This window comes from Felis catus, chromosome C1, assembly GCF_018350175.1.
Source record: "Felis catus isolate Fca126 chromosome C1, F.catus_Fca126_mat1.0, whole genome shotgun sequence".
In the NCBI taxonomy this organism is placed as follows: domain Eukaryota; kingdom Metazoa; phylum Chordata; class Mammalia; order Carnivora; family Felidae; genus Felis; species Felis catus.
In genome coordinates, this window is record NC_058375.1 from 160,216,615 (window position 1) to 160,233,169 (window position 16,555).

Here is a 16,555-nt window from a genome sequence, read left to right on the forward strand (position 1 = left end):
AGATCATGTTTAGCTACTTTGAGTTGTACATGCAGCACCTAGCACAGTGCCATCCACCTGTAAACTATATGAAGGTGACCTGGTTTTTCATTGTTTCTGAGAGATTTAATCACAAAGTTAGAAACATTTGATTTTAAGTGAGAATTAACCACTATGTCTTGGGAAACCTTCTAGCTATGATTTTTTCCCCTTCTAATCTTACTATTGGTTACCAGTAGAATTTACCATTGAAAACATAGGGATGGTTAGTTTTGTTCCTGTGTTTAAGATGTAATTCATCGTAGGGGCAGCCGGCTAGCTCAGTTGGTAGAGCATGCAACTCTTGGTCTTGGGGTCATGAGTTCAAGCCCCACATTGGGTGTAGAGCTTACGTTACAAAAACAATGTAATTCATCATACTATACTTGTACATTTTGTTAGATTAGCAAACCCCTTTTTTATTGTATCATGTATAAACAATTAAACATAATTTCAAGGATTCAGTGAATGCAACTATCCCCAAAACAGATTTTTAATTAAATATATACTTCTTTAGATTAGTTCCTTTATAACTAGGAACTCACCTTCTTTTCAATACACTATTAAAACAGCAGCTTGCAGCTCAACATAAAATGTGTTAGTCACTTAATATTGTATACTGAAAAATTATTTTAAAAAGATACTTGGGATGGGGGACATTTATGGTAAAATTTAACCAGAAGATGGCAGTGATGATCCTCCTATACTTCCTGCAATGGTAATCAAAATGTTTTACAAACGTAATAGCATGAAATGTGCACGTTTAATTGTTGGTATATAATGTTAAGAGTGATGATTTAGGGGAAAGCATTTGCTGTTTGTTTTATATACTTGAAAAATGTGTATTTTTCTATAAGAAGGGATTAAGAATATTTTGGGTGTCTGTATCTTTGTTTGTACACTTCAGTTTTTTCTGAATACTGGGGTAAGGAAGTTATCATAAGTCTTGCCTTGTTTAAGTTGCATGCATCACTTTATGTTATGCATCATGTCTAGAAGGCATGCTATTTTATGGCCTGTTTGCATTTTTCACCCAAATTGCTGGAAACTAATGGACATTTTAAAGGAGCCATTCCTTTAGCTGTAGTCATTTCTCTAAATTGGCCCCTTTTCTTGTTGGGGCGGGGGAGGGGGAAATGAAATCATTTAAGGCATTAATTCCTAAAATAAAAAGTTGTTAGACAAAAAATAACATTTTGAAATATCAGAAAATCAGAAAGCAAATGACTTCTGAAGAATATTTCAGAGTTTTGATTTTGACAGCAATTATAAATAATATTTATAATCTGGTGATCTTAAAAGTGAGAAGTTGGGGGAGAAGGAATGCTCTCCTTTGAAAATTAGTGCCCACATTTGGTGTTGGCTGGGATGAAGATGCATCCTTTCATAATCTTGCTTTTTTTTTTTTTAATATAAAGCCCAAATGCATTTTGCCAGAGAAATTGCATGAATCGTCAGCATGCATTGTTAACTTTGTCTTTTTCCTCTTCTTTCTACTGTTCATTTTCATTCATGTATTTTTGTTTTTTGGTTTGCCATTTTTTCTTTTTTGTTAATTACTTCATGTTAAATTACTTTTGAAACGTCATAAGCTGAGCAACCTCTCCGTGTAGTAACAGCGGATACCTGTCTATTTCACTATTTAGTCCCTCCTCCTATGTCTCCATCCTCCAAATCTGTGAGCACACCAAGTGAAGCTGGAAGCCAAGACTCTGGAGATGGCGCAGTGGGATCTAGGTACAGTAAATTTTTAAAAATATTTTAATGATAGAATGCATTTAGTGCCCAGATACCATTGATGCTTTAGAGGGATTCTAAATAGTTGTGTTGAACCTAACATTTTGAAATCTAAATTGTCATAGAAGTTATTTGTTATAAATTGGGGGAGATTTTTTTAATAGTATTTTAATTGTCCCCATTGATTAAATCAGACTGATTTTATGGTATTTTATATTGAAAATAGAGTGTTAATTCATTTAATTTTTTTATGTCTAAGCCTACTGCATGAGTTATTGTGTAAAGGTTTTGTATATATAATATATATGAAAAATGTAAATAGTGTATAAATAGTGTAAATAGTGTATGATAATATAAAATAGTATCAATATAATAGTATAAATATAGTGTGAAATAGTTTATAAATGGTGTAAAACCTCTTTGTTGTGCTTAATTCTCCATTCAGTAATTGAAAATCTAAAGAATTCACTTAAACATTTCAGTTGTGTTCTATTGAGTCACTAGTTCTAATTGGGATAGAAAATAATAGTGCATAAAATATCAAATAGAGATAACTGCTAAGGAAACATTAAGAGTGTTTACTGTCCTGGGGCGCCTGGGTGGCTCAGTCAGTTAAGCATCAGACTTAAGCTCAGGTCATGATCTTGTAGTCCATGAGTTTGAGCCCTGTGTCGGACTCTGTGCTGACAGCTCAGAGCCTGGAGCCTGCTTTGGATTCTGTGTCTCCCTCTCTCTCTGCCCCTTCCCCCCCTCACTCTGTCTCTGTCTCTGTCTCTCTCTCTGTCTCTCTCTCTCTCTCAAAAATAAATAGACATTAAAAACAAATTTAAAAAAAGAGCGTTTACTGTCCCAAGGGCAAAATGAAATACAAAATGAAATTTCATGCAAAATGAAAAAAGTGAGAGAAAGACAAATATTGAATTATGTCACTTATGTATGCAATTTAAGACCTCCCCGCCCCCACCCCCCAAAAAAATCCAAGCCGTAGTTAAAGAGAACAGATTGGTGATTGCCAGAGGTAGTGGATAGGGACAGTCGAAATGGGTGAAGAGGCTCAAAGGGTACAAACTTGCAGTTATCAAATAAGTCATGGGAATGTAATGTACAGCATAATCACTACAGTTAATAATACTGTATTGCATATTTGAAGATTGCTGAGAGAGTAGATCTTAAAAGTTCTCATCACAAGAAAAATACTATGTATGATGATAGATGTTAACTAGAATTATGGCGATCATTTCACAATATATACAAATATCAAATCATTATTTTACATACCTGAAATTAATATAGTGTTATATGTCAGTTATACCTCACTTAATAAACATTTACCCCCAAGTTTTTCTGTACTCACGTCTTCCTTGTAAACTGTATTTCATGTTTGTTTTAGGATCCTGCACACATGTTGAGACTTGCTTTTCCAAAGTTCAGTAAGATTTCACTTCTTTCCAAAGATTGTATCAAGGAAAGTATTATTATTCCTTTCTGTCACGCTAACAACATGCCTTTTAAAAACAGGATTGAGACGCCTGGGTGGCTCAGTCAGTTAAGCTCCCGACTCTTGATTTTAGCTCAGGTCATGATCTCAGTTGTGAGACCAAGCCCTGTGTCAGGCTCTGTGCTGAGCATGGAGCCTGCTTGGGATTCTCTGTCTGTCTGTCTGTCTGTCTGTCTCTCTCTCTCTGCCCCCTCAATAAATAAACATTAAAAAAAAAATAAAAGGAAAAACAGCATCGTGCTTTTTGACTCCTTGTGAGAGCTGGAATGAGATTAAACATAGTTAAAATCTTTATTCAGAATCCTTATTTTGGGCAGGAAGTTAAGTGTCCTCCTCCGAGCAATTTCTTAACACACCATTTAATAAGAAATAAACATGAGAAGTTCTATCTTCTTTGTGCCTGAGTTCCTCTGATTAAGGTTACAAATAAATAATGAGTATCAAAAAAGCAGGCAAGAAAAAAGAAGCAAGGAACTAGATAATAAACTCAGTATTTTAATTAATTCCTGAATAATCGAGTTATCGTTAACAATTAGAGAACACAAAAGTCTCACCAGTTTGTATTTGAGCTGTGTTTTCCAAAACTGTTTTATAAATAGAACTGAAATTACAAATCTAAGCTATACTGTCATTTGAGGTAAATGATACAATTATCATTTAAGAAAAGTCAGAACTTTTCTTTAGAAATCATCGTACCTTATAAAATAGTATATATTATAAAGACTAAATTTATTTAGTCTACATTCATTTTTAAGGCTAAATTTGTTTAATACTTCATACTTCTGTACTTTTATACAAATGTATTAATATTCTTTTTGTAATAAGCAAGTGGTATTTTCTTTCTTTCTTTCTTTCTTTCTTTCTCTCTCTCTCTCTCTCTCTCTCTCTCTTTCTTTCTTTCTTTCGGGAGCCTCTGCACAAGCAGGGGAGGGCTAGAGCAAGAGGGAGAGAGAGAATCCTAAGCAGGTTCCATGCCCAGCACAGAGCCCAATTTGGGGCTTGATCTCACAACTGTGAGATCATGACCTGAGCAAAATCAAGAGTCGGATGCTTAGCTGACTGAGCCATCCAGTCACCCCAGCAAGTGGTATTTTCAAGAGAAGGCTTTTTTTCCCCTTCTACAACATTCTTGTAATACAAATATTTACCCAAAGAATTATTATATTTATTAAATTTGTTTATTTCATTATACATTATTTTTATGTAGATATTATACTTTGTTCATTTTGCACTCCCTGTTCTTGATTTTGAATAGGAGTAGAAAGATAATTTTAAATGGAGTATTAGCAAGTTTGCTTTCAAAACTACTGTATGACATCTACTTGGTTTTTTAAATTTGAATTAGAGCATGTCCTCCTGATGGGACACCTGGGTAGCTCAGTTGGTTAAGCATCTGACACTGGATTTCGGCTCAGGTCATGATCTTACAGTTCGTGAGTTCAAGCCCCACATCGGGCTCTGTGCTGACATTGCAGAGTCTGCTTGAGATTCTCTCCTCCCGCCCCCTCTCTGCCCCTCCCCTTGTTTCTCTCTTTCTCAAAATAAATAAACAAACGTCAAAAAATATATTAAAAAAAAGAAGAACATATCCTTCTGAGTTTCACTGGGAAACTTAAGAGTTTATTAGAGACCATTGAAATACTGTGAATTGGTATAGGAAGTAAACGCTGTTAAGAAAAATATTTCTTTGTATATGGAATGCATTTATCAAATTGCCAATTTAATGTTAAATACTGTATAGGTTACCACAGAAAATAAAATATTCATGGCCCTTGCCTTCATGGAACTTACATTCTAGTGATTACATCATTAATTTTAAGATATTCACTGTACTGAAAAGTTCTAAGCATAGTGTGCTAACTTGTGTTTAAGTTTAAAGTATAGGTTTTTAATGGTAAGTAATAAAACAAGAAAATAGGTACTTAAATATCTTCAGAGGCATTTGTTCTTATTAGATAATGAATATAAAATTCAGTTTCTTCGAAGTTTAACAGGAAAAAAATTCCTCTTTTTGAGTGAGATGACCTTGTTATCTTTTTAATCTTACTACATACATTGTCCACTTTGAGAGCACAGACTCAGTTTTAATCATTAATTTTCAAGAGAGCTGTGTATGTTCTTTTTTATGTATATATGTATGTATACATACAAGAGTAAAAACTATGAATTCTGCATCATCTCCAGATTCCATAGTAGAAGATAGTTAATCTTGTTGATTAATTGGTGCTATTGGCAGTGAAATAATAGCATTTCTAAATACATGGCTTTTAAAAAGAATGCTAAGGGGCGCCTGGGTGGCTCAGCTGGTTGAGCATCTGACTTTGGCTCAGGTCATGATCTTACAGCTTGTGAGTTTGAGCCCTGACGCTCTGTGTTGACAGCTCAGAGCCTGGAGCCTGCTTCAGATTCTGTGTCCCTCTCTCGCTCTGCCCCTCCCTCACTCATCCTCTGTCTGTCTGCCTCTCTCTTTCTTTCTCAAGAATAAATAAAACATTAAAAAAAAATCTGTTTGAAAAGAATGCTAAGATCTGAGAATGAAACAGAATGAACTTGAACAGAGCAGGCATGTTGGTAATGAAAAAATGAAGAGAATAAAAAGTGTCAACGGAAAAATACATGAAGATGTGTGAAATGTATGAACGTCTGCATTTACTTGGCAAGACGTCCAAGATTAGTACACTCAAGAAGTAGGAAAAGATATATTAGACATTACCAAGTATGGTATTAAGACATATCTGAATCACTATTTCTAAATGCCAAAAATTTCTGTTGGGCCTGGTTATAATTTACGAATAAATATAAATATAAAAGGCCATGAAAAGTGTTCTCTCTAACTTTGTAGATTTGGAATTGCATTTCATTAAGTTTCTAGTTTTCTTAGCACTTCTCTTATCTCTAAAATTTCGCTGACAGTTACTCAGTTGGGTAATCCATACTTTGTGTTCCTTTTTCCATTCTTGATGAGTTTTTCTTTCAGGCTTTTAGATTATGTTGGAATTTCACTTTATATGTCTATTGATGCCTTTAATATAATTCTGTATGTTACACAATGTATTTTCAGTAATGGCTGTATTTTGAGGCAAAGTTTTTCTTAATTTTAGACTTAAATGGCATTCTCAATAAGGAGCTGTATGTCACTGATAACAGTTATCCCTCTCATATAATGTAAAGGCTGTGGACAGAACATTCCTTGGAGAGCAGCTCATAGAACCCCCTCTGATTCAACAAAGCCTAAGTTTGTTGCTGTTCATTGCTTTTAGTACAAAGTAGATCTTCAGAGTGACCTTTACATACATTATACACAATCCTGTTTAAATCCCAGAATCTTTCTTTATATTTTTAATATGAAGAATTTCTCTAGCTCAATTCATCTGAAAGTTTTTATTGATAAATTATATAGGAAGTAAAGTATAGAAATGATTTGTTGTATTTAAATATTATAGCTATCTTAGTTATATGTTAGAACTTTATATAAATGAGAAACATTTGACAAAAATGGTAGTACTGAATATATTGTGGTTAACTTTTTTATAAAGGACTATGAGCATCATATAGTACTATACCTAATTACCTTATATACTGTTAACTTACAAGAATGCCAGTGTGATAAAGTACCTTTTGTTTTAGTCATATAAGATTTGGCTTTAGTGGAGAAGGTCCCATGTAAGTTATTTATCCAGTAGGCAAGGCTAAAACACAACCAAATATTTATTTAGAATTAATATTCTTTAGAAGTTTATTTAGGTAAGTCCTTTGAACATAAAACACTTTTCCTGGAAAAATTTATCTTTTCCTAGAGACAGAAATCTTTAGTTGCTTTCTAAAGCAGATGACATGTAAGCCCAAGGCAGTGCTTAACCCATAAATTACATAGGGGTCACATTTTGGAAACTTTAGCTTTTTTGTATCCCAGTGGAATAGTCTTTGGTTTTCTTACCAAAAGGCTTATGTGTTGATTCATTTCCTTTACCAATATGACAATTTCCTGCACACATTTAATGCTTTGGGCAAGATTATAATATGTTAACTAAGATGTTTTTACTAATGTTTTTTTAATTAAGAAAATTAAAAGTTTGGCTATTTTTATAGCCTAACTTGATATCCAAAAATAATATATTATTTGTGTTGTATGCTTTGGCTGTTCTTGTCCATTATTATGCAATACTAGTTTCCTGTAGTCTCAAAATACTGCCTTTAACTATTCTGGGTTGTATGTTTGCATCTTTAACCACATTATGCTTATGGCATGCACTAAGCATTGAGTGATACCTGGTGTTTTTTTCATACTAACCAGAACATGTGGTTTTTAATTGTGAACAGTATTTTAGCTTACCTATTCATAGAATGTATTTGCTTTACTAACGTATGGCCTTTTTTGCTAACGCTTCATGGTTGTCCTACAACCATTTAGGACGCTGCATTGGGATACAGATCCATCAGTTCTTCAGCTTCACTCAGATTCCGATTTGGGGTATTGAATAGATTTTTTACCTTCCCTCTTTTATAGTTAATTTGATTCTTTGTGTAACTGTCCTAATTTTACTTAAATTTCTAATGTACATTATACAGTTAGGGAAAGAGTTAATATTTTGCTGTGACACCTCATTTATCCTCTATCATTAGTGAAAGAAATCTTTTATGTATATGATTTTTTAGGTACCCTAAGTTTACCTGTTTAAGTTCCAAAGTCCTTTTTTTTTATTTCTGTGTTTTTGATGTAAAATTTTCTAAGCTGTGTTACAAACTTCCCAGATTTTTTCTGATATATGTTCTACATACAATTGAAACTTTTCTGGGTTACTAGATATGAATATTAATTTATTTTTCTATATTAATATTTCCTGATGATTCCTTCCTTAGAAGGTTTCAAGAGGAACAGAGCTGTTGGTCATCTACACCATGGCCCCAGATTGTATTGATTTATTCATTAATTCATTCATTCACTCATTTATTTATTCTAGTCAAATTATAAATGTTTATAGATGCCATTGTTCCTTACTCAGATAGTTGTTTTACACTGATAATTTGTACCTTCTAAAACACATGACCAACACCTTTTGGAATTATGTCTAAAGTCAGAGTAAGTTTTCCCACTTAATTCTTTGATTATGCACTTTTTTCCCTTTGAAGCTAAGATATTCCTAAAGTGGAAAACACATTAAAAATTTATTATGGCCCACATTTGGAACCTTAGAGAAAATTAATCCATTTAATGTACTAATTTTATTTTTTTGTACAAGATTTTGAAAATGATGTTTTATAAGAAAAGTTACTATATTACATATATATGTATATATATGTATTCATGGGTGTGTATGTATGTATGTGTGTATACGTACCCTGTGTGTGCATGTATGTATGTGTGTATACATACCCTGCTTGATATTCTGGAAGTTACAGCAGTGCTTTTATTAGATGTTCTTTTAAGACTGTCTTCTAATTGAGAATTTCTTTGGGAGTTTGTAAGCGTACCACATTATTTGATTTAGAATTTAGATATTCTAATAAACCAAAAAAAAAAGATATTTTTTATTTGATCCATTTTCCTCAGTTACAGTTCTCTTCTTTTGTTTATCAAAAAAGAATGTATTCCCTCTGTTTAAAACAGAAGGTGACTTTAGTAGTTTTATGGTGTTCAAAATACCTGTTACTTTAGTTCAAGTATAGACAGTCTGTACTATAGTTTGTCCATGTGTGAATCAAGGACAGTACTGACCATGCAGAGATTAGAGATTTAAAATTTTTAATTTAAATTGACTTTACGATTCTCAATTTCTGCAAAGTAGAAAAAAGGCTTTCAAGAGGAACTTATTTTCCATTCTTAAAGCCGAAGTCTCCTAATGGTGAAGGAAATGAAATGTGGACTGAGTGAGGTCTGTATACCTGACTCTTCAGAAAAGTCAAGATTCCTATCCTCCTGCTAAGAGCATTTCTTATAACCAACAATATTTAGCAGTCCACTCTGAAATTCCTATCCTCTTACTCTATTATGCACACATTTGCTCTAAGAAACTAAATTATTTTCCATTTTAAGGTGAAAAATAAATGAATGATTCAGAAATATCTTTGTTTTTGCTACCTTCTAAATTTCTTTTCTTAAAATGAAGCCAATTCATTGTTCATCTAAAATTTCTTGAATAAAACAGGGTTTTAAATTACAGTGTTGGATACATAATGTTTAATTCTTAATTTTCCAAAATAACATGATTTGATGTAGTCAAAATGTTTCATTTGTTGTATTTAAAAACATTTGTCTTTATTTAGACGAGGACCTATTAAACTTGGAATGGCTAAAATTACACAAGTTGACTTTCCTCCTCGAGAAATCGTCACATATACAAAGGAAACTCAGACTCCAGTTATGGCTCAGCCCAAAGAAGGTGAATATCTATCCTTAATATGATGGGCATTAAGCTTCCATATTGAATAAATGGATTCTTTCTTTTTTTTTCTCTTCCTTTTTTTTTGGGGGGGGGCATATTTTCTTAGGGAAATATGAAACTAATATATTAAGGTTTCTGTATTGATGTATTTGTTTCTTAGAGTTTTAAAACTTCTAGAAGTTAATAAAACTATAAGCTGTGATTATGGTTTTTAATTTTATTGGCATAAACTTGAGTTTTTTAATCCTCATTTTGTCATTGATATGTGCTGTTTTAGAAGCAGAAAAGGTTAGCAATTTATTTCTCTGTCACTGAGCATAATCCTCTAAAATAGTATATCACATAGTAAATGAAACCATGTAAATTATTTTCTGTAGAGCATGTATATTCTGATATGCTATCATTGTTATTCGTATTAATGAACAAATCTAGACCTAATTCTTAAACTTTTTCTTTTGTGATCTAAGGGCTCAATTATATTGAGCTTATAAGCAATCTTTAATCTGTGCATAATGGAGAGAAGTATACACAGACATTGAATGTGGAGTCCTTTGATTCTTAAACCAGAAGGAGTTACCTTTTTTACATTAGGGACTAATTTTTAAAATCTCATCAGATAGTTAATGATTCAAGCATGAAGTTAATATGCTAGTTCTTATGTTTTCCAGTGAGGCTAATAAATTTATGTCACAAATAAAAGAGGTTTACATAAGATCCACAGTTTCTTATCTGAAACCTTTGAAGCCATATATGTATTCAAATTCAGAATTTGTCAGATTTTGGAAAAGTTACTAGTAAAGTAGATGTACCATAAGTAAATACTCCAGCAGCATCTTGGACATTAATATTTTGGCAGCAGAAGATATGACTGTTCAAATTAAGTAAGATAAATAATAATTATAAATAGCTTTATCTGTGGTCAGGGTTTACCACCAAATGAGTTATGGATTTTAGAGTTGTTGATATTTTGGATTGTGGTCCCGTAATAAATTTTCCATTTAGCAATCTGTGCATAAGGAACATTTTTTTCTCTTTGGCCAGGAAGATTCCTATTTAACAATGGAATATCAAACATTAAAATGTTATTTATCAAATTTTTAAAATTTTAGTTGCATTGCTGTATTTCTCCCTGAAGGAGAAACAAAAGTAATATTCACTAAAGAAAGTCTAGAAAATACAAGTAAACAAAAAGGAGAAAAAAAATCCTTGAAACCTCTGGCTATTACCAAAGAAAATCTTTAAGTTTTCATGTTTATATATACCTCAAAAGGTATTAGGATATACCTGTTTAAGTCTTTTTTTTTATTTAATAGTAGATTATCACATGCACTTTTTAACAACTCTCCTTTCCCTGCCCACTAAGGATGGAAATGAAATAAATACCTTAAACTTTTTTGTTGACTTTCCTCTTGTTCCCCAAAAAACCATACTATTACGCTTGGAAAAATTTGAGGAAATCAGGGTAACATTTTTATCGTAAGTAGTTTTTTTTTCACTTGATCATGCAAATGTTCATTTCTATGGATACGTTTTTTCAGTTCTATTGCTCCATTGATTGGTAAGATTGCTTTCACAGGTGGAAAAATCCTCATCTTACTAGAAAAAAAAGCCACTGATGGTAAACTAAAGACATAAGCAACTTAAAAAAGGAAAGATAAAGTGTTGGACTATCAGTATGGAGAATACTAATACTGCAGGATTCCATAATTTCTGGAAAATAATACTTTATTAATTAGTATATTCAAGTATTTTAATGTCTCTCTGAAGCTACATTATTAGATACATTAACTCAAAAAGTGAGCAAAATAACCAAAATTAGGGCACAATGACTCATTTAAAAAGTATATTAGGCTGTCTTTCTTCATCTAATAATTTGGAGATTTATTGTTAGTTATTCCATCATAATTATGAAATGCATCTTGGAATGTTTGAAATGTAAAGCATTCTGAAGCAGTTTTGGTCAGTGCCATCATAGTAGACTTAAACTGAGTTTAAGTGAAGAGTTCCTTGTTTTTTTTTAAATAATTTTTTTTCTCATTATTACAGTAGTATATCATAGAGAATTTAGAAAATACAGAGAATGAAACTAGGATACTATCTTTCATCATACACAAAAATAAATTCAAAATGGGTTAAAGATTTCAGTATAAGACCTGAAACCATAAAACTCCTGGACTGGAAGAAAACATAGACCGTAAGTTCTTTGACATCAGTCTTAGCCATATTTTTTTAGACCAGTTTCCTCAGGCAAGGGCAGCAAAAAGTAAAATAAGCAAATGGGATTACGTTAAACTAAAAAGTTTTTGTGAAACCATCAACCAAAGAGGTGACCTATCGAATGGGAAAAGAAATTAACAAATCATACATCTGAATAGAGGTTAATATCCAAAATATATAAAGAACTTAGACATTATAAAATAAACTCAATTAAAAAATGGGCAGAGGACTTGAATAGACCTCTTTCCAAAGAAGACATACAGATGGCCAATAGACACATGAAAAGATGTTCAACGTCACTAGTCATCAGGGAAGTGCAAATCAAAACTACAGTGAGATATCACCTCACACCTGTCATATTGGGTAGAATCAAAAAGACAAAAAATAACAGATGCTGGGTGAGCATGTGGAGAAAAGGGAACCTTTGTACACTATTGCACTATTGGTGGGAATGTAACTTGGTGCAGCCACTCTAGAAAACAGTGTGGAGGTTTGTCAAAAACTTAAAAATGGAGTCACCATATGATCCAGCAGTTCCACTCTGGGTATTTATCAGAAGAAAATGAAAACACCAATTTGAACATTATATGCACCCTTATGTTCATTGCAGCATTGTTTACAATAGTCCAAAATATGGAAGCAACCTAAGTGTACATCTATAGATGAGTGGGTAAAGAAGATGTAGTGTGTATATATACAATGGAATATTACTCAGCCATAAAAATAATGAGCTTTTGTCTTTTGTGACAACGTGGATGGACCTAGAAGGTATTATGCTAAGTGAAATAAGAGAAAGTTACTGTATGTTTGCGCTTGTATGTGGAGTCTAAAACACAATAAAAAACCCGAAACAGAACCCAAAGAGACTCATAGATACAGGAAGCAAACTGTTGGTTACCAGAGGGGGCAGATGTTGGGGGTGGGTGAAATAAGTGAAGGGGATTAAGAGGTACAAACTACCAGTTATAAAATAAATGAGTCATGGGAATATAATATACTGCATAGAGAATATACTCAATATTATAACTTCATATAGTGACAGATGGTAACTAGACTTATTGTTGGGGTCATTTTGTAGTGTATAAAAATATTAGATCACTATGATGTACACCTGAAACTAATAGGATATTTGTGACAATTACACTTCAGTTAAAAATATATATATAGGGTGCCTGGTTGGCTCAGTCAGTCAAGTGTCCGACTTTGGCTCAGGTCATGACCTCATGGTTTGTGAGTTCAAGCCCTGTGTCCGCTCTTTGCTGACATTTCAGAGCCTGGAGTCTGCTTTGGATTCTGTGTCTCCCTCTCTTTCTGCCCCTCCTCTGCTCATGCTTGTCTCTCAAAAATGAATAAACGTTAAAAAAAATTTTTTAAAGTATGTGTAGGATGAGCACTGGGTGTTGTATGGAAACCAATTTTACAAATTATATATTAAAAAATATTATGTGTATAAAGGATATAAAGAGGAAATGTCACGATTCCATTGTGTAATAGCCGCTGTTAATATTTCCAGTTTTCTGTGATCTATTTTTTCAAAAATTCTGTGTATATGTATATACACACACAAATATATATACACATATGGTTTTATATCCTGTTTGAAATTTGCATTTTAATTGCTAATTTTTGAGATGTGTATAAATTTTTATTTTTTATTTATTTTTAAATTTTTCGTGGGGCTTGAACCCATGAACCATGAGATCATGACCTGAGCTGAAGTCAGATGCTTAACTGACTAAGCCACCCTGGTGCCCCTGTGTGTAAATTTTTAAGTGTGACCATGTATAAGACTGGCATTTTTACAAAATTCTTTTTCCTATTTTTATTTTGCAAGTAATTAAAAATTTGAAAGATCATGATTTGTTAGATAGGCTGATGATCCAGAAGCACAAAATAAACTGTATTCTTTTCAGTTTTAAATTATTTGGAGCAAGGCTTTTAGCATCATCAAACTTTGTCAGATTTTCCATGAGCATAATAAGGACTGTTTCTTCTTAGCTGCTGTAATACCTGGTCTGGAATAGTGCCTGGCATGTAGTAAGAACATAATATTTGGTGAAGGAATTAATTGTTTATATCTACTGTGGAGAATAATTTTGCTTACTTGGGTTATTAATTTTCATGCATTTACTCTGGAAGTAACTACTGGAAAATGGGTTATTTTCAAGTGTTAATGCTACAGTATAATTATTGATGAAATTGGTGAAAAAGTGTGATTAGTCTCAGTTCTTGGTTTAATGTGACTATATAATTTTCTAATCTCTATTTGCTCTTAGATCTATAAATGAAACCATTATAGATATTCTCCTTATAGCCTTTGTGGATTCCATTGTGACAAACTATGTAGATACTAATGTGTTATTTTATGTTCCTGTGTATCCCTCAATGTTTTGAACAAAATTGAACATGTTAGCATCTTTCAAATATATTATTTTAGCTATTTATTTGTAAACAGTTCTTCAAACTTTATGTTTAATAGCTGAAAATTTTAACAGCAAAAAGTGCTACATGTCAGGTATAGTGTAAGCACTTCACGTTATCGCTAATCCTCTCACCAAATATTGGTTCTTTTTACACATGAAGAAGGTAAAACTGAAGGAGATAGTTTATCAAGAGTCACGTAGCTGGTAGCTAAGATTCTAAACCAAGTCTGATTCTAAGATGTGCTTTCTCTCGCATGCTGCCACTAAAGCAGCATTTGCTACTTTTCATAATAGTAACCTATGATAAAAATTCAATTTATAGTATAATACAGTACAGACGTGGGTACAGATGTATCACTGAAACAAAAGTTTTATTAAATAGCACCTCCCCTTTTGTTACATTTTTTTTAATGAAAAATGACCATAATGTGCTAAATTTATATCTGCATCTGGATAATATTTTATAGTAATTGTCTAAGAGTAATGAATAAACAGCTTTGATCTTTCATAGTGCTGTGTGTAATTTTTCTTATCTTATTGAAGGTGAAGTGACGAGATACTTGAACTCAGCCATTGATTATGTCTGCATCAGCAGTACTACCTTTTAAATGTTCTTATGCAGACTAGACCTAGATACTACAATTAATAAAGGTCCTATTTGCAACCTAACAAGTATTCACTATTCTACAATTTTATGGAGTATGCACTGTATATGAAGGCACTAAGTCATTTTTGTTGTTGTTGTTGTTTCAAGTTGAGTTATGTAAGTGAAGGAGAATGAGAAATTTATCCTGCTACCATAGGGCCATCCTTACCCTTTGGAGCTGTTGATAAAAATGAAATCATTTCTGTATTATGATAATTATTTTCATGTCTAGGGCTCTTATATTAAGTTTCTTTTCCCAATTTGGGAAAGTTTTAGAAAGAAAGAAAAAAAAGCTGAAATTAAGGTTTTTTAATGAAAACACTTTGTGCTGAACTGCACTTGTACTCATCCATTTTTTTAATGCAGTGGTTCTCAAACTTAGCCTGGTTGGTTTCCATTTAAGAATTATGTAACAAATTCCCAAACTCACCATGAGACAGAATTGTTGAAATTACAATTTGAGTGTAGCAGACAGTAAATTAAACTTGGGTAGGCAGTGTAATCAGTGCAGAAGTAATATGAGTTACTAAATTGAAGATAAAAATTGGTGTTAGGCTTAACTCTACCATTTTTTTTTTTAAGGCTGAATCTATTATTTTAAAAAGCAGTGGGTGTTTTGTTTTGTTTTGTTTTGTTTGCTTTGTTTTTCTTTTTCCCCATTCTAGCCATCTTCTTGGTTTCAAGTTTACTCTGTAAGTTGGTAGCACTGTTTCTGAACTGAGGTGCTTTGCTGTCTTAAAGCACCTACTGTGAATGAAATTGACTAGGAACATGTGACCTCAGTCAATTTCTCTCTCGGCAGGTAAAAAGCTTCTTATGGTGCCCACAGATAAACTCCTGGAAAAGTTACTTTCTTCCCTTACCTTTTAGAAGTCTAACTCTTTTGAAAATAGAATTATTTTTTCTTACCTACCTTTTCAGGATGAATTTTTTTGTTGCTATTTTTAGACAGATTTTCAAAGGGGAAGAAATCTGTCACCTAATGTAATCAGTTTGTTTACATCAGAGGAAACTGAGGCCTGAGGAAGTTAATTGACAAGCCTGTCCTTACAGTGTGGGTGAATACTAGGGCCACAACCAGAACGTGGCTTTTGATTTCCCCTGAAGTGCAGTTCTTACGCTATTCCAATGTCTTATCTGTGTGGAGTTTTACAATTACTTTTGGTGTTGGTTTAGTAACCAGATATTTTTCCTCAGAAACGTCAATTAGTATTTATAATGTATAGAAAAATATTATAAGTAAACAGCTCTAAGTTTTTTTTTTTTTTTTTGCATCATCTCAATATCTATCAGTAATCCACGCTTACCAGGTAGACTAAATTTGTGGGCCTTCTTGTTGATACTACCCTTGTCCAAAATTGATTTTTCTTTTTTAAATTCTGGAATAAATAAGGTATTTAATAAATTCATTTAACCCTTAGAGAATCTGTGAGAATGTAAATATAATTGAAAATTAAAGCGTTTGTTCTAAATCTTAAAGACTTTTAATCAGCATATCTGAAATTATGGCTTGAGAAAAATGTAATATTTATGACATCATAGATCTCAGGATCTATGTAAATGATGCCACTACTGCCTAGATAAAATCTGAATTTTGTATAAAAAAGACCATGTAGAGAGACAAATTGTGTTA

At 32.5% G+C, this 16,555-nt stretch overlaps 1 protein-coding gene across 10 annotated transcripts in view; it reads left to right on the plus strand.

The window, feature by feature from the left end:
- Nucleotides 1-16,555, plus strand: part of DYNC1I2 (dynein cytoplasmic 1 intermediate chain 2) — a 59,500-nt gene that overhangs the window by 14,761 nt on the left and 28,184 nt on the right. For 4 of the 10 annotated variants that reach the window (XM_019838257.3, XM_019838256.3, XM_045033946.1 and 1 more), the window contains exons 4-6: nt 1,611-1,755; nt 7,665-7,724; nt 9,518-9,633. In XM_019838257.3, the coding sequence (XP_019693816.1) occupies nt 1,611-1,755; nt 7,665-7,724; nt 9,518-9,633 (321 nt within the window). The remainder of the gene's footprint in view (nt 1-1,610; nt 1,756-7,664; nt 7,725-9,517; nt 9,634-16,555) is intronic. The other 6 variants (XM_019838259.3, XM_045033947.1, XM_019838260.3 and 3 more) reach the window with 3 other exon arrangements.